The sequence below is a fragment of the Lupinus angustifolius genome, chromosome LG04 (assembly GCF_001865875.1).
Source record: "Lupinus angustifolius cultivar Tanjil chromosome LG04, LupAngTanjil_v1.0, whole genome shotgun sequence".
In the NCBI taxonomy this organism is placed as follows: domain Eukaryota; kingdom Viridiplantae; phylum Streptophyta; class Magnoliopsida; order Fabales; family Fabaceae; genus Lupinus; species Lupinus angustifolius.
In genome coordinates, this window is record NC_032012.1 from 25,423,176 (window position 1) to 25,440,920 (window position 17,745).

General features: G+C 33.2%; 3 protein-coding genes across 5 annotated transcripts; all 3 read right to left on the bottom strand.

Moving 5' to 3' along the window:
- On the bottom strand, positions 2,136–3,120 carry LOC109344898 (21 kDa protein-like). The gene has a single exon (XM_019583623.1). The coding sequence runs from the start codon at positions 2,974–2,976 to the stop codon at positions 2,407–2,409; it is 570 nt and encodes a 189-aa protein (XP_019439168.1). The 5' UTR covers positions 2,977–3,120; the 3' UTR covers positions 2,136–2,406.
- LOC109346578 lies at positions 5,127–7,581 on the bottom strand. Of its 2 annotated transcripts, none has more exons than XM_019586205.1 (2): positions 6,881–7,581; positions 5,127–5,576 (listed from the first exon to the last, which is right to left on the bottom strand). In XM_019586205.1, the coding sequence occupies exons 1-2, from the start codon at positions 7,524–7,526 to the stop codon at positions 5,467–5,469; spliced, it is 756 nt and encodes a 251-aa protein (XP_019441750.1). In that variant the 5' UTR covers positions 7,527–7,581; the 3' UTR covers positions 5,127–5,466. The 2 variants fall into 2 exon arrangements, with proteins under 2 accessions (XP_019441750.1, XP_019441749.1); XM_019586204.1 differs by having other exon boundaries at positions 5,146–5,582; positions 6,881–7,579.
- On the bottom strand, positions 8,595–16,962 carry LOC109346579 (DExH-box ATP-dependent RNA helicase DExH8). 2 transcript variants are annotated; one of them, XM_019586207.1, is made up of 15 exons: positions 16,738–16,962; positions 15,873–16,050; positions 15,330–15,503; positions 14,789–14,936; positions 13,564–13,878; positions 12,908–13,054; positions 12,662–12,842; positions 11,410–11,690; positions 11,196–11,309; positions 10,681–10,825; positions 10,271–10,539; positions 10,128–10,168; positions 9,974–10,013; positions 9,378–9,905; positions 8,595–9,080 (listed from the first exon to the last, which is right to left on the bottom strand). In XM_019586207.1, exons 1-15 carry the CDS (start codon positions 16,898–16,900, stop codon positions 8,853–8,855), a joined length of 2,952 nt encoding a protein of 983 aa, XP_019441752.1. In that variant the 5' UTR covers positions 16,901–16,962; the 3' UTR covers positions 8,595–8,852. The 2 variants fall into 2 exon arrangements, with proteins under 2 accessions (XP_019441752.1, XP_019441751.1); XM_019586206.1 differs by having other exon boundaries at positions 9,974–10,168; positions 16,738–16,961.

The following is a 17,745-nucleotide window of genomic DNA, read 5'->3' on the forward strand; positions in this document are numbered from 1 at the left end:
TATGAAGATGTAAACAAATTGCATCACCCGAGAAAGGTGTTATCTCCCACTGTTAAGTTTCAAGGATGCATGTAAAAAGGAAAAACTCACAAAAATGGTATCTAAATTTTTACTTATGGTTAATGATATCTAATATTTATATTTATAGAAAAATGTGATGTTAAAGTACTTATTAATAAATGTTAAATTATTATTAAAATATTAAAATTATATTTGATTATGCTTATAAAAATATACTATTTGATTATATTTTTAATGGATCATTTATATCTTACCCTAACCATTATAATTTACAGCAACAAAATCGAGAATTAAAATAATATTATGGAAAAGTGGAATTGATAAGAAATGGTTAGGCATCATCCAAAGTAAAGTTTCAGGTGATTCATGCTTAGTAGATGGCGAAAGATGTTCCGTGATGTTAGGAAGCTACTATCAACTCCAACATGCCTTTGACTTTCACAAATAATCTAACTAATAAACATCATAAGTTTCTATACCTGAAACACAGAAAAAGAACAAGTTAAATATAATGTACCAGTTTTTTTTATGGAGTATTATGATGTATGATTTTGATTGGACTTTTCTGCATTGTGTTTAAAGTATATATGAAAATCATGCATATACTTTTCATTATGTTGTAAGGGTTGAAATACCCTTTGTAGATTCTCTAATAAATTGTCTTATAAAAAAGAGCATAAATCGAGTTGAAATACCCTTTATGCACTAATTAAATGTTAGATTTTTGTATCATTAAATGTAATTAGGCCTAATAACTTGTTAAATAAAGGCTTTAAAGGTCTATTTGCTATGCCCGACAAAAAAATGTCTATTTGCGAGTTAGATTTTGAAGAGAAATGAAAAGAATGCAATCCATAAAATATATTTATAAGATGACTCATAAGTTTTTCATTTCATTTTATTTCTCTCTAAAATTTAACTCTTAAACAAACACTTAAGCCGAACTCTTGTGTGCCTCTTTCCACCCTAACATGCAAGCTGCAGCTATGCAAATATGCAATGCCTTTGCTAACTGCGTAGGTCCTATTCGTGTAAATATAGTTCATAGGGCGATGCTGAACTTGGACTACACCCTACGTTGCAATCAAGCCCAACCCAAAGACTTTACCAAGGGCTTCAAATTGGAAAAAATACATGTGCAAAAATAACTAGGTTTTAAGGTTAAAAATGATAACTGTTTTGTGTGGTGTTTTTCATTTTTTATTGTGATCAGACCAGTGAACCAAATATCAAAGAGTTGCTATTTAGATGATAGTTGTGGATCAAGAAGATGTTGATTTAGTAGTATAAGACCTCACTAAATTCGAATGTTTGATTTCTGAGAGCATATTTGTTGGGAGGGATAGTCACGAATCCCGAAAGGGATTAGTTCCTTACCAAAAAAGGTGAGAGGACCCAAAAAAGATGATACATATCGTTAGAAGCACATCTGATGTCATACAAATTGTGCCACTGTATGTATTATTGACTCATGATTGGTTGAAAAAATATATTTAAGTTAAAAAATTTATAAATAAATATTTTTCTAGCCAATTACATAAAGTGACATATAGAATGACACATAGAGTGACACAATTTATGGGGCAATAGATGTGTACCTATATGGATTTAGAACTACGTGGATGAAAAATATTTTTGTTCCGTGAGCTAGTCTTATCATTTTATAAATTTTATTCTTAGTATTTTGTTGGAGAGTTAATCCTAACACATCTCAGATGTATGGAAAAGAGACCATTAAAAACTTTAGTGAAGAGAATAGTCTAACCTAATTTCTTAAGGCAAATCGATGTCAAAGAAAAAACATAAAGCAACATAATTAAGAAAAAAATTGAACATCATTTACAATAAATCATTATGATATTGTTTGACTTATTTAATTATCATTCAATCCATATAATTAACCACACCTAATAATTAAGATTAAGTTGGTGCATTGATACCTTGTAAAATAGAACAAAGATCTATTCTCTCAAACTATTTCTCACACTAATGAAAATATGATATGTCAATTAAAAAATTAAATAATCATTATTTTGTTTATTTTTGCTTTAATATCATTTTGGGATGCCATTATTTTTTGTGTAAAATAAGTTTGGAGGGTTGATGTATGTAAATAATGTAGAAGACAGGTTCTACTATTGCAAATCATAATTACACAAAGCAAGCACCACCTATAGTACTAAATTGTTCCAAAGATTGAAACTAAATAATGAGACATATATAGCAGCATACCCATGCTATTTTAATTCTTTCCAAGTAGGTCACAAGAAGCTTCACAATTTTTCTCTTATTTAAGTAAACCCTAACATGAGGATTATCACTACTATCTACTCCTGATCACACCTTATTCTACTTCTTTGAACAAACATTTATTCTTCAGAACTTCTATGGATCTAAACCTGTAGTGGCAAGCTTGTTAACAAGAGCCAAAGCGTTACTTGTTATATAATAAGCTTTCAGAACCTGATTTCTTAGCAGCTTGATTTTCTTTTCCTTATTGTCTTCAAACCCATCAAGACAAGTATCTTCATCAGTGAGTGCTGCACTTAACCATGTATTTAAGTCCCCCATTTGGGTTCCAAAAGTGCTTTTGCTCAATCTTCTTAGCACATTAAGTGAACTGTGAAGTTCATCAAGTGCATATTGAAAAGTCTCAATACAATCTGAAAGTGCAACTTTTTTTCTTCCTTTGAAATGCCCTTGTCTCTTCAACCTTGCTAGATATGATTGAACACTCTTAACCTCGCTTATTGTTACTGATACTCCTACCCTTGCCCACTTGCTTAGGCTTCTTCCTTCACTCAGAGAGAATGGTGCTAGCGAGTGGATACAAAGGTTTGGATACCTTGTTACTTTGCATACTTCACTAACATTATATTGCTCTTTTGAAAATACCAATTGGCTAGTATTTGTGAGGAAGGAAATAAATATAAACAGAAAGAAGATTATGATCATTGTATAGAAAGAGTGAAAGAAAGAGTAATGGAGAATTTGAACTAGAAAGAAGATTAAACAATGTATCTATGCTTCTAGTGCAATAACAGAATGGATAAGTTCAGAATAGCCATAGAGTTCTTATAGTTTGGAAAAAGTTTGGTTCTTTTAGAGAACTTTATTACACCTTTTATACGTAATTTGTTGCATAGGCAAGAGGTTGATGAGTTCAATTGAAAAAGGTCTGAACTGAAATAGATGGCAAAAGTGAGTAAACATGTGAAGGGAAGGTGAGTTTCTCATTATTCATGGATGAGAACATGTTTGCTCAAGATATTTTCTACAAAAAGTTATTATTATTTTTGCTAAAAAATTACATTATAAATATTTTTGGGTAGACTTTTAAAATAATTAAAATGGAAAATAAATTTCATCTTATTAGGAGAAATTATAATGAGTAGCTTTTAAAAAAAAACATATGATATGATTATGAGAGTGTAACAACTAAAACATGAGGCTTGAATCTTATAAAGTTTATGAACTATCATCTTCACAACAAGAGTAGACGTACTTAAAACAAAAGAATAACTAAAACATAAGAAAACATTACAGCATTAGGACAAGTATAACCTTTAAAAATTTAAAATGACAAGTATTATTTTTAGGGTTTGTTTGCGATTTGGTTTTTGAATGAGAATGAAAGACTTCAGAGTCATAAAATACACATGTGAGATAACTCAAGTGCCTTCCCTTCCTCTTTCTTCATTTCCAAAAATCAACTCACAAACAGATCTTTAGAGGGTTTATATCCACATTTTCTTTAATATTTTTGTTTGTAATCACATGCTTCAAAAGTTGTACGTAACTTTTTTTAGCACCACTTATGGCCACTAATTCATTAGCAAAACTGTATTATTGAGTCCTTGACATTTGATATATGCAAAAAAATCATACCATTCGGTGAACAATATACCACATATCCATTACTTGTATTTAACGTATAGTTTGTGATTACAACTTGGTGCTAATAACAAAAATAATAAGGAAAGTGAAGTGATAATAACTAATAAGAAGAAAAAGAAGACGAGGAGTAACTAATTAACCTTTCCTATACACAAAGCTCATGTTGGGTTTTGATTGGATGAGGTCACTTTCGTGTTTACCTCTTTTGTACAAAGTTTTAAAATTGCAATGAAAAGTTTATTATTAAAAATAGAGTTGCTTATACAAATTGCTTATGTAAATGACTCAATTGAGTGAACTTGATTAGTACTTATCAATCTACATGGTTATGGTTATGGTTATGAGGTGCATTTTCATTTAAAATATTATAAGAAAATATATTGGGACGAAAGAGTATTTAAGTGACCCTGCGTCCTTGTTGAAATCGCTAAGCTGAAGGCAAGTGCAATCTATTCTCAATTTTGGAAGGTTTAATTTTTTAATAAGCTTTTTTGTATTGGTACATAGAATTTTTGCCTATCTCACCATTTGATGTTCTATTAATCCTTGTAACTTTTTTTTATTGATCACCAATGTTTTCAATCATTGTCTTTCCCATAGCAATATCTACATTTCCACACATTTGTATTCTAGTCCCTGGAATTTCTACTCATTGAGGTCTTGGGATAGGGTCACTCTTTCAATCAATATTTGGGATAAGATCAGTCATTCATCGTATTTATATGTGTAAATTTTATTATGTATATAGAGTAATGATATCTCTTTGTCTCAAAATATTATTAATTCTCTAATTTTTCAATATGTAAATGATTAATAAAATCTATATAATTTCATATATCAAATTACATATAAATAATAATAATAATAATATATTTAAGTGAACCATTACCATTAGCATCAGAACAACCACTTGCCCAATCAACATTTGAGATCAAATTTGCCTTAAGTCTAGGATCGGGTTCATAAAAATAATTTGACAAACATTTAGATTGAATAAGGAACCAGCCTTATCCAGCCTATACACCCCCCTAATTTCTATTATAAAGAGTGAATAGGTAATTTCATCAGTAGTACCTAAAAATGAAAACTGATTAGTCCTTAAAGATAAATAAAGATCAAAATAATCAACAACAGCCTATTTTGACCTACGTTCAAAAATATTTAGGAAAAGATTAATTACCAAAAAGAAAGTACAACAGCTTGTAATCGAATGATAAATAGTCTTCTTTACCAAAAAAAAGATCAACAGAAAAGGACTCTGAGTCCCTATTGTACATATCTTTTCATAGTATCTCAATCCACACAAATCATTCAGAGAATAATGCTGGATTAGAATAATAAGTTACAAAACAGCACGATCCCATATTTCCATCCTAGAAATACTTGAGATATATTGTATAAAGCATCACATGGATGCTCTAATACCACCTTTTTATTTTTGGTACTCTAAGTGGAACCCAGGGATTCATGCACAAAGAAGTTATCCATTGTCAGGAAAAATGAAAGACAGAATTTGGTCTTGTTCATGGCCACAGACTTCTGAGATCGTCACCTCAATGCATCAACAGCCATTCTATAATCATGCTTCCTGCGCCGGCATCTATGATGTGATTTTTGATCCAACAACGTGTTCTCCCCAACCATCTCCATTTTAGAATCTACAGCTGGTGCAATGAAGGTCAAGTTAGTATGTAATGCAACCATCTCCATAAAGAATGTTTTGAAGCTATGCATATGAAATCCAAAAATTATAATCAAACAATAACACAATAAATGCAGAACCCTTACTTTCGAGTGATACAGAACGGTTTTGTGTGTGCAGTGGTAAATGCAGCATAAAATCACTAACATACATCAGGGAAATATATTTCTAATCCTATTCACAAATGACAGTAAAGCATATAGAACTAAGTAAAATTAAACTGTAGTGACATGCTATATAGAACAATGGCATCCAAAATCTTTAAATAAGTTGGTTAGCAAACAATAAATCATATTGTTACCCAGAATTAGAGACACAAATTCAACTTCTAATAAATGTGGTCCCTAAGGGCTAAGAATAAAATTTTAAATGATCAATCTTCATAACAATCTATTTCATTCCGTAGAATGTTATTATGAAAAGAAAAGTGATTACAAAACTTTAGCTTGTCAAAAACTGAATTCCTGAGTTTTCTCCACTGGTATAACATGTAACTTCGACTTAGCACTTCTAGAAAGAATTATCTCGTTCACTTTCACTACACAAACACCTTGTCTCAACTTCCACCAAATCACAAGTTTTTGATACCTACCAAGTAATAACACCATTGTGTTTTCCATCAACCGCTATTGAGTGGCATCTCAAGCCCCAAAGCTCAACATTATATTTTTATTATGTTTAAGGAGTAACATATTGCAATGGCCAAGAAGACATGACAACTCTGTAAATATCCAAACATCAGGAGAAACCCACAAACTCACTAACCCAGTGTCCGGACTCCGGACTCCGGACTACTTCTAGTTTAGTATTGAAAGTAATCCATTTGAAATCATAAATTCACAAATCCTATCAAAAGTGGCAGGACTTGCAAATTATTAATTGGTAACCTAAATCAGTGAAATAATTTAATTCTCAAAGTAACACATTGGCAACCAAGTAACATCACATAAGATTCACCTCAGGAAACAAATCTACCCAATTAGATCACTCTATAATGGGAAGCAGAAAGTAAAAACTTTTAAAGTCTGTTTGCGAGTTGGTTATTGGAGTGTAATCGAAGGCAGAGAAAGGTTTCGGAGCCATAAAATACACTTGTAAGATGGTTCTCAAGTCTTCCCTTTCTTTCTCTTCCTTCCACTCTAAAAAAAACAACTCGCAAACATTCGCCTCAAAAAACAAAACAAATCAAAGCAAACCCAATTTGATGACTCTATACTGGAAAGCATAACCAAAGAAATTAAAAGAAAAGAGAAAATTGACCTCCAAGTTGATCACCCCAAAAGAGCACTCTTGGATCATCTTCTTCTTCATCGAACTCATCTCCATAACCAAACTCGGCATCACCACGATACCCAGGTTCACTCCCATACCCCGATTCATTCCCATTACCATTACCATTAGCATCAGAACAACCACTTACCCCAAACCCAATCCCCACATTCTCTTTTTCACCACTCCCACCACCCTCCTTCTCCCTCCTCGAATTCCTCGCTTCACTCACATCCGAAGACCAATTCGCATCCCCATTAAACAACTCCCCACTCGAATCCGTCCCCATCGCCACCGGAAAATCCGAGCACGTCCCATACGCCGCCGAAGCCCCTACAGAGCAGCACCGCCGCGTGCCGCTCCTATCACTGCTCCGACCAGAGACGGATCTTGAACCACGGCGGCGGCGCTTACGGGCGAGAAGACGGTAGCTACTGAGAGTGCGGTTGGTGTTGTTGTTACGGTTGTCGTCGTCGAGGAGAGTGAGTTTGGAGATGTCGATTGAAAACGACGTCGTGGTGCGATCGGAGAGACAAGGGCGCTTGCAGTGGTAAGGGTTGGATTGGGAATCGGAATCGAGTTGGAAGGGTTTCCAGCTACGAAATTGTAACAAACATGAGTCTATTGAGTGAGACATTTGAAATTATGAATCAATTCAAGATATACTAAGTAGTGCTCTTATTTCTCTCGCTCAACCAAACCTGGATTTTGAGCTCACTGCTACTCATGTTACAAGTTATATAAGAGATATGGGGATGGATCAAGCATATCCCAAACCAACCCTGTTCCAAACCAATTACAGAGAAATAAAAATAGACAAAATCATTACTCTTTAAATTTTTTAACTAAGATGGTATATCGTAATTGGTTTTGGACAAACTTTGGGACATACTTAATGACAACAGATCTTATCCGAGGCCAATAATGTGATTTATTACTCAATTTTTAAATTAAAATATCATCCACAGATTGTTATTTGTTAATCATTATTCTTGAACTAGGGTGACTTTAGGTTTCGTGCTCCAATCATTTATTCTGGGAATAAATGAATAATTGATTATTTCGATCAATTACTTAGTTGCCAGTTGATAAGAAGAGTTGCTTCTTATAAGTAATTTTATTTATTCTTTATTTAAAAAAGTACTTAGTTTCTGGTCGACAAAAATAACTTTAGAATTATCTTAATTGTCAATTCTTTTTAAAAAAATATACCTTTTAGGTCAAATTTAAAGAGCTATATCATACTTTATCCCTTCGTTACTTAAAAGAATATAGTTGAATTGGATAGTGATTAAAAAAACCATGGCTAAACCGAGTAATGCTTGAATTGGAAATATAGTATAGTATATAAATTATACTTTATGAATTTTGTTTTAACAAAATTTAATTTTATTAAAGTGGCCTGAGGCTTGGGCATTTTTTTAATTTTTTTATGGAATATTGGTAAATATGAAAAAGTTGAGCTTGATTATACAATCTTTTAACACCAGTCAAATTTGCCATAAACTTTCATGTCCATTGTGGACATTTTCACATGCAACGGTAGAGACATAAGCAACACGATAGAAGGTAGAGACATTTTCTATTGGTGGAAGATATGTTGTCAACAACAAAAGTGGTGGCGATGAAAAGGGTGGAGGGAGAAGAGGGCCTTTAATGTGTAAAAAAATAACTAACCTGTTTCAAGTTTTGTCTCCATTCTTCCTTTTTTATATTAATAAATTTACCATTCAGATTTGTGGCAAATCCATACACAATATCTAATTGTGCATTAAAGTCATAACAGAAGACATAAACACCTACATACATAACAATAACAACTGTTCCCTAAGTTTGTGTCATTAATTTGGCAAAACTAAAAGGAAGCAATGGAAGCACTGTAGAATTTTAACATGAAATACTAGATATCTACAACCAAAATACTAAGCCTAGATTTTACAAAGCTTATAAACTCAGGTCATGGTCAATTAATCTGAATTCCATGGAGCTGCCTTTTGATAGTAGCAGTATAGTCACTGAAAACAAAATGTCTGTCAGTTGGAGGGTGCAGGCTGAAAACATATGAGATGGATTTTGATACCGACATCGGCCTCTTCGTTGTAACTTTGTCATGTAGTTCCCCGAGGTTTGTTTCGTCAAAAGCAAACGATTTTGTAAGGATAAAGAAACAATCTCTTCCCAACTTCTCTACCTGAAACAACATAGTAGCATTTAGTGAGATAAGCAATCATCATTGCCTTTATCATAAGGATTGGTTGGTTGCATTAGGAGTTCTTCATATATTCATCAAAATATTATGTTCTAAAAACATACAATATATACACATTAGATTTCAATACAATCATCTTGCGACTTTTATACTTCCAAATATGCATCATAGGTCTTCACAGATCAATGAGACTTTATCAATTAAATGGTTACCATAGTCTCCAATATTATTAAAAATAACTGTTATTTTACTACTCATAGAAAGAGCACAAGCAATCACCTGAAGTTGAGAAAACCTGATATTATTCATAGTTATGATAACTTGCACCTCAGACAAATCATCCGCCAAAATTCGAATGGCTAGATACTCAAAAAAGTTCTGTAAGAGCTGTTTCTGTCCATCCAAGTCTTCACCATAAATATTAAAGGAAGGAAACCACAGTACACATTGAACTTCATTCCAAGGAATAGGGCTCTTCCCAGCTTTAGCAATGACTGTTTGGTCTGGGTGATATAAATTCCAGAAAATTCTGACTCCTGTCAGTGATGGATCTGTTATAGTTATTTCTGACAAACACGTAGTTGAAATGATTTTTGTTGGATCATAGAGGCGAGCAAGACATGAGGAGAAATGCAAATCAGTGTCATCCAATATAAGAATTGATCTGTTGGCAGAGTCAGGAAACAAATTCAGAAGGAAGGCAGCATTCACATCATTATCTTCTGGCAGGCAGGCATTTGGTTTCAATGATAACTCCGATCGATCCATATCATGTGAAAATAAACAAGACTCTCCATTTCGGCAACCCTGTTATAAATAATGATGATCGTAATTGTAATCAAAATAAAGACACCATCTTAAAGAACTCAAACTACCTGCAAGGAAAAGAAGAATTTGCACTGGGGTCTCTTAGCTTGAAATGAGTGAGAAAATAAACATTCACTGCCTCTATTGCAGGATCCACGAATAAAATATACACAAGGAGAAGCTTCCCCATTGACATGACAATTATCCACATCAACACTGTCTGGTTGATGGCTAGAAGCATCCTCTGGGTATTGAGCTCTTATCTGTTTCATGCAAGAAAGAAAGGTGTCATCCTTGTCTGAATCTTATTTTTTTTGCTGATAAAAAACATAAAAATTGTACAACACAAATTTGAAGGATGGTACCTCTTTTATAACTGCAGCAAATATTTTTGCCACATCATAACTGCGAAAGTTACTCGATGTAACATATGGGACAGCAACACATTTTTTTGTTTCACTTGATGACTCAAGGCCTTCCCCATCTGAAGAATCTACATCTGAATGCCCATTAGGCTGACAAGTGAGAAGGCAGACATGCTTGAATTCATAAGGATCATAACACAGTGGCAGACCATGAAAGGAGCTAAAAATTTTTGGTCGGAACCTATGTATGGAATTTAGTATTTCATCATCTGTCAAGTGAAGAATCAACGAGTATTAAAAGATTAGACATCTAAGAATAAACAGAAAAACAAAACCCACTTCTAAAAAACGTGATACACTTCAGTTAAAAATAATACTTCAGGCGTAAATATTCTGACATAAATACGTACATATTTCTGACACCTGATGCAAAGATGATGGAGAGAGATTATGGAAAGAACACCAATCCTCCTCAAGCTTAGGCATCAGCTGTGTAGCAGGCTCCACATGTTCACTATTTAGGACCTGCTTCAAATGTTCAAGCCGGTACTTATCCTGTTCATAAAATAAACTTTTCACCATCAAGTTCATACGACTCTAAAGTCACATAAATATAATAGGCAAATCTTAATCCCAGAAAGATGTGGTTGCTTCCAGTCTTCCACCAACCCGCTTGTGGTGGCCTGGTGGGTGATCCTCATGTGCATCTCATGGGAAACCCATATAAAGCAGCTCACTAAAAGCTTAATAGCTTATAATACCCCACATGCATCTTGTTTGGTAAGCAATAACTAAAACTCTTTCAATGAAAAAGCATCATTTTACAAGTATTTTATTTTCCACCTTTCATTAAGAAATCCTCACGAAGATACATAATAATGCTAATGTATTTGGAAGTACATAAAGCAAGAATAAACAACTTTACCCTGAAAATATGCTGCCAAAACTCAAACGCACAGAAGTTGCCCATGAATTCCGTCTCCTTTCGCCCGGCTAAGATTGTATGGTCGCCAAAGTAGAAATAAATGTATTTCGCAAACTGACAAGATTCAATTGGCAGATGAGTTGAGGCTCATTGACTAAACTAAAGAATCAAAACAGGCAGCAGTAGTAAAGCTAATTCAACTCATAGACATTACCATTTCTTCCTCTCCAAACAGATGAATAATGGGTAAAGGCTGCATATCCATCATTATACCCAGAAGGATGCCCTGACGCAGCATCCCATTATCTCCAAATTTGAGGACTAGAACTGAAGCATCTAAAGACAAAGAAAAACTAGAAAGAACATGTCCATAAAATGAAGGTTCGTAACGGCCCCTTGGAAGTGTCTTTTCCAATGCACGCATCTGAACAAGAAAATTCAATGCGTCTTCAACTACTTCAGGATCTGGTCGATCAAGAGCTTTTTGCAACAAGACTGCCATCAAACCATCAGTCAAAGCAACATACACAGAATTGATACTACTGGATGATCAAAGATGTTGTCCAGGTATAGTCTAGTGTCAATAACTTGCAAGAGGCAAAGCAAATAAAGTTTGACTTCACAAAGTCAAACATAATTTACATTTGATAACAATTCTAAAAATCATTCCAACTACAAATGCAAACTGATTACCATTGTTTTTTATTGAGTTTTTTTATAAACAAATTGCCTCCCTCCCATTGACAAGATAAAATAGTATATCTACATTCATTAACATTTAACAGTCAAAGCAAATATGGTACATAGATGTTTCCCATCAACAAGATAATAAGTTACTAGAATTGCACCATAGAAAATTGGCAAATCATTTGGCCTTAGATAAGTAGTAATAATTCAAAAGGGGAGTACCCAATAATAGATTAGATGTGCAAAACAGAACAGGAGAATACCCAATCAGTACTAATCCAAAAGGTACAAAAGCACCCAGTTTACTGGCTACCACAATGAATCCTTTAAGATATTGCACAACAAGTGCAGCCAATTTTCTTCAAATGGTTGCGATGGTAAAACCATCAACGAAATTTTAGTCACTTAAAGCTCTAAATATACTCTACAGTACATTACACTGATTCACAAAAAATACACATAATATAAGTGAAAATTGTATCTACTTATAAATGGTACATCTTATATATTTTCACTCATTGTGGAGGCACTCATTAGGTGGATTCTTAGATGATACAAATGCAAATAGGAAAATAGGTTTTAAAACTGACAAAAGTTCGAGTCAAATTGTCAGCCTCTTCTAACAATGACCACAAACGACAATTAATAAGAGAGATATAGTTCATTTAGAATGTATAGTTGTACACAGATATTGAAAAATTAAGTAGTATATATATACATCCTCAAATAATCATTATTAGTAACATAAATTTCTCCGGAGAAATTAAGTTCAAACTTACGTTTAGGATCATTGATAGCTTTAGAGCCAGCACAGCATATTGAAAGAACTTGCTGTCTCAAGGATAATTTCAGAATAGCTGGACTCTCATGGTCCTCAAGATTGTTAAAAAATGATCCTGTAACCAACCTATAAACTTTCCCATCACAAGTCCGACCAGTTCTTCCTTTACGTTGTTCAGCCTATAAGAACATATGAAACTAAGAAAAATGTAAAACAAATAAACAATAGAATAAATAATTTGTACCTGGGATTTGGAAACCCAAACAAGCTTTGTAGCCTCCTTTTTACGGAACTTATCCCAATAGACTTGTAACGATCGGCATGAATCAATGACAAAAGCAACTTTAGGTATTGTCACAGATGATTCAGCAATATTGGTAGCCAATATTACCTGAGAGCTCACAGACAGCAGCCACAATTATAGCGAATGAATGTGTCGTAGAAATTATAAGAGATACATTTTTAGAAGAAAGAAAGACACTGAGTAAAATTATCTACCCTGCCATCCAGAGGTTAAAAGAAACATCAAGTTACAAAGATAGTAGCAAAGCCATCATGTACATCTCTATAAAATTATGTAAAGCAATTAAATATTGGATATTTAGAAAGCGAAAGCAAATGTTGTGATATGATTTACAATACAATAAAACGAATAAACTTCTACAGTACATATAAATAAAAGCTTAACAAGCTAACACCCAATTTGCAAAATTATAATTTATCATTAACATTGAGAATTTCTTTATTTTATTTGAAGTCAACTAAGTTTTCATTCATAAATTAATAATGTATGTATATATTATAATCATTTAAAGTTAATAACACAAATAAGTAATAATGCTAAGTTATTCACAAACTTTCTACTATTAACTCCACAACTCTGAATTAACAAACAATTACCTTCCGATGTGACTTGCAAATCTTCATAGCCATAAGAGCTTGTTCGGTATCAATGCTACGATGTAAAATATGAACTTTAAAAGTTTCTCCAAGCGGCTTCAGAAGACGCCATTGCTGCTCCAGTGAATAGTAGGTTGGAAGGAACACCAGAATGCCTTTCTCGATATCTGGCTCATTCTCATGGATATGCAACACCAGATCATGAATGAGCTTGAGCAAGTTAAACATGATGTTAACATCAGCTTTGAAAGGATATAGATCGAGGGAATATTTTGAGTGCATTAACTCAGAATTTATCCCAAGAGATTCAGCCACCTGCACAGAGAACAATAGCACTATTGTCATGGTTATCACATCCAAGAAATGTTCTTCAGAAACATAATGGTGTTAAATGCAAACTGATTAGCACACACATATCATACTTTATAATACATAATAATCTATTAAGACCGAAAAAGCTTATACTCATTCTCATTACATTAAAATCAATTGTTATTTATTTCACTTTTATCTGAACATATTAATTGGGTACATTTTCAAGACTCTTATTATAACAAAACATGAGAAATATTTTCCCATCAACAAGTAAATAAGACAGAAGGCAACTTAAAAAATATACTTGAACTAAAGTTGCTATTCACCAACAAAATTTAGTGACACTCCAAAGAACGAAGAGATGCTAAAAGTAAATGTTACTTTAGTTTTGCTTATGTAGAGTATATTTGATTAAATAATAAGCTGCATTTAGGGGGTGGGGACTACGATCCCCCCGCATGGTACCTATCACCTACCCAAATTTATGAAAAACTTTGTATTTTACATGTAACTTTTGTTCTAAATAAAAAGTCTTATGCATGACCTCCTCATTGTCAATGATGATGCTATACTATTTTATCACCCAAGTAAATGGTCTAGCTTCACCCCTGCGTGTAATACAATCCGACATTCCTACATAGATTCATCAATGGTGTCTTCATCAGAAACTCAATCATCAAAATTACTAAGTAATTTTTGGCAAGACATACAGGATATAAGGAAGCATATGGATCATGAATGTTTAATATCTATTCGGTTTGAGCCCAAAATATTTATGAAGGTGAAGCGTAAAATGCGTTGTTGATGGTTGTTGTTGTAAGCGTTAATGTGTAACCATTTGTTGCACATAACATGACAGTTTTGAGATGTAATTAAACAGAGAAATTTCTCGCTGAGTATATATGCGTGCCTGCTCAAGATACGAAACACTTCGCTGAAAAATAGTTTTCTGATTTTGGCTAGGAATCGCAAGCACTTCCACTCGTTCACCTCTACCAAGATCCCTAAAATAATCTCTGTATCTTGAAATATCAGCAGTTGCAGACATCAAAACCAGCCTGCAAAATCATAAAAATATTAGATCCAAAAAGCAAATGCTTGCATCCTACATTCAAACAAGGAGTATTTTCAACCAATTCCAGCTTAGGAGTCAGGATTCAAAAGTACATAGTTTTCCACTTGGGTACTGTCAATGCTAAGATAATTGGAAGATGCAGTCAAGTCTTCTGAAAACTAAAGGAACTGATGCTAGAAGTGGAATCAAACAAACAAAATATGAATCCCTCTCTTGATCTTGAAATATACAATTAGTTTCTTTCAAATATCCACATCAAAGTCCATTTTGATTCATTTTTCCAGCTTGAAGAGAATGTCAAACACGATAAACAAACAAATTGAATGAAAACTAACCTAAAAATGGAAAAACAGGTTTGCATCTTATCAGTACTGACCTCAGGCCATTATTCTTCATCAAAAACTGCTTCACACAAACAAGGACAAGATCAGACTCCACCGATCTTTCATGTACTTCATCAAGAATAATAGCTTTGTAGTTGAGTGCTGTCAAGCCCTTGTCTCGCAAGTCATCCAACAACACTCCAGCAGTTTTGAAGACAATCTTTGTCCTGCAGTAAAATTTAAGCATGAGGTTCTCACACAATCTAAACAACGTAGTGATAACAGTAATACAAAGAATAGATGAAAGCATCACCCCTTCCTTTATATGACTAATAACAGTATATTCAACTGTATCATATCATGAAAGTGTTAAAAAAATAATGCACTATCCTAATAAGGTGGAGGTTGTGCGTTAGTGTGACAAATGAGTAATAGCATCCTTGTGTCCTTCTGAAACAAATATTTCTTCATTTTAATTTTAATTTTAAAAAAATTATGTTATGAATTGTGAGCAAGTCAACAAATAACTATACACTCAACAATTTTTCTAAAGATATAAATACAAACAAATTTAGGCCAATAGGTGTGTGGAATACCCTTTTGAAAAGTTTCTCGAATGTCCGATATGATATCCAACTTCTCCTCCTAATTCACAATTCCGAGCTGTCGCAACCATTTTGGCAACAGCTACAACAGCAAATCTCCTAGGCTGTGTGCACAAAATCGGTGACATGTCTTCATCTAGAAGAAACTGTGGAACCTGTGAGCTTTTACCTTGAGAGGAAAGTAAGAAGAAATACCAGCAACATGAAAAGAATAAAAATCAATAACCATAACTTCCGAAAAAGAAAAAAAAAAATCTATAACCAAAAAGTAGGCCCTATTCCTTATATATGGCATTTCTAACAAACCCGAAATGTTAGTCAAAATTAGTAGGCAATGTCCATTCATATTGAAAAATGCATACAACTTATACAAGTGCGTACAGAGAAACTGCTAAATGTTCCTGAAGTAGAAATGCTCCAAAAAAATATTTACAATTAATTTAAAAAACATTCATATAATTTTTTAATAAAACAACTTAAATCATAATTTCTCGTATTAATGAAAAAAGTACAAATTGCATTCCCCGAGTTTATTGGCTATGAAAAATCATGATCCCATTCCCGCGGATGAGACTATAAAAAACTAGTTAACACGAAAAATATATATAAACATTTAAAAAGATAAAGACGAAAAATACACGAGAACAGAGAATCTATCTTTTTACTAAAACAACGTCAAAACTAAGATATCAAAAAATTAGCAGAAGCGGATACTATAAACTCAATGCAGGTAAAAAGTAATGAAACGCGTTTGTTCTTAATACAGCAATGCAACGCGTTTGAGTTCGATCAGGCACAAAAGTTCAAACCTATGAAAATGAAGCAGAGAAAAAAACATGCAGTAGTGTTATAATACCGCAGCCAGTTTCGCCGACGATGAGTGTGACGCGATTTTGTGAAATCTTCTCTACGATCTTGTTTCTGAGAGCCATTACAGGGAGAGTGGAGAAATTGGATTGAGAGAATGAGGAAGATTCAGAGATTGGAGAAGGAGACTGAGACGACGTCGTTGACGCCATTCTCGCGATTCTGTAATAGTCACACTCTCACTCACACACAACAAATGTTACTCTCTCTCTCTACGTCTGAATAAGGTGAGTGATTATTTTCATTTTTAATTGGTATATTAATAGAAAGGAGGTTATATTCTAGTATATGTTTGATTTCCCTCGACTAATAATTCGGGTTTGAGTCTTGTAGATGAGAAAAAATGTTCGTTGGGAGAGTTAGCCTCATATACTTGTGAATGTGTTATGTTTGTGATTAGTTGTAAAAATATATTTAAGTTAAAAAAATAATAATTAAATATTTTTCTAACCAATCATAAATAATAGCACATGAAATGATACATTTTTATGGGACAGCAAATGTTTACTCCTAATTTCTTATTGACAAAAGAGTATTACATGTCAATCGTAAATCAATTATTAATAAATAAAAAAGATACTAACATATTTTTATCACTTAGAAAAAGAGCAACAACTTGTAACATATGTCAATTTTTATGGATAGAAGAATTAGTAGAAGAAAATTGATAGGTGGGTCTATGTGAGAGGTCAAGTTTTTGTATTGGAGTCAATGAAATTTCTTAAATCTTTTAAGAAAGATCTTTGTTTCGGCCAATTGTGTGGAGGATGTGGACCCACTCCCCTATTCTTCTCTCCCAAATTTACTAAAGGAAATAATGTTGAAAAAAAAAAAAGGAGATTCTTTCATTCCTCGTATTGGGGTAAACTATTCTAATAAAATGAATGGTTTTTCCATATATTTAACCACTTGAATAACTAACTAAAAGCATAAGAAACACATGCTAAATAAACAAGAAATTAGGAATTGTGCCTATTGCTTATATCGTGAGCAATTC

Coding starts and splice junctions, on each gene's coding strand:
- LOC109344898 (XM_019583623.1), bottom strand. CDS start 2,976: ATGATCATAATCTTCTTTCTGTTTATATTTATTTCCTTCCTCACAAAT.
- LOC109346578 (XM_019586204.1), bottom strand. CDS start 7,526: ATGTCTCACTCAATAGACTCATGTTTGTTACAATTTCGTAGCTGGAAA. Junction 5,583..6,880: donor TTGGGGTGATCAACTTGGAG/GTCAATTTTCTC, acceptor TCATTGCACCAG/CTGTAGATTCTAAAATGGAG.
- LOC109346579 (XM_019586206.1), bottom strand. CDS start 16,900: ATGGCGTCAACGACGTCGTCTCAGTCTCCTTCTCCAATCTCTGAATCT. Junction 11,310..11,409: donor TGTTTGGAGAGGAAGAAATG/GTAATGTCTATG, acceptor GAATCTTGTCAG/TTTGCGAAATACATTTATTT. Junction 10,540..10,680: donor GCATCAGGTGTCAGAAATAT/GTACGTATTTAT, acceptor TTCACTTGACAG/ATGATGAAATACTAAATTCC.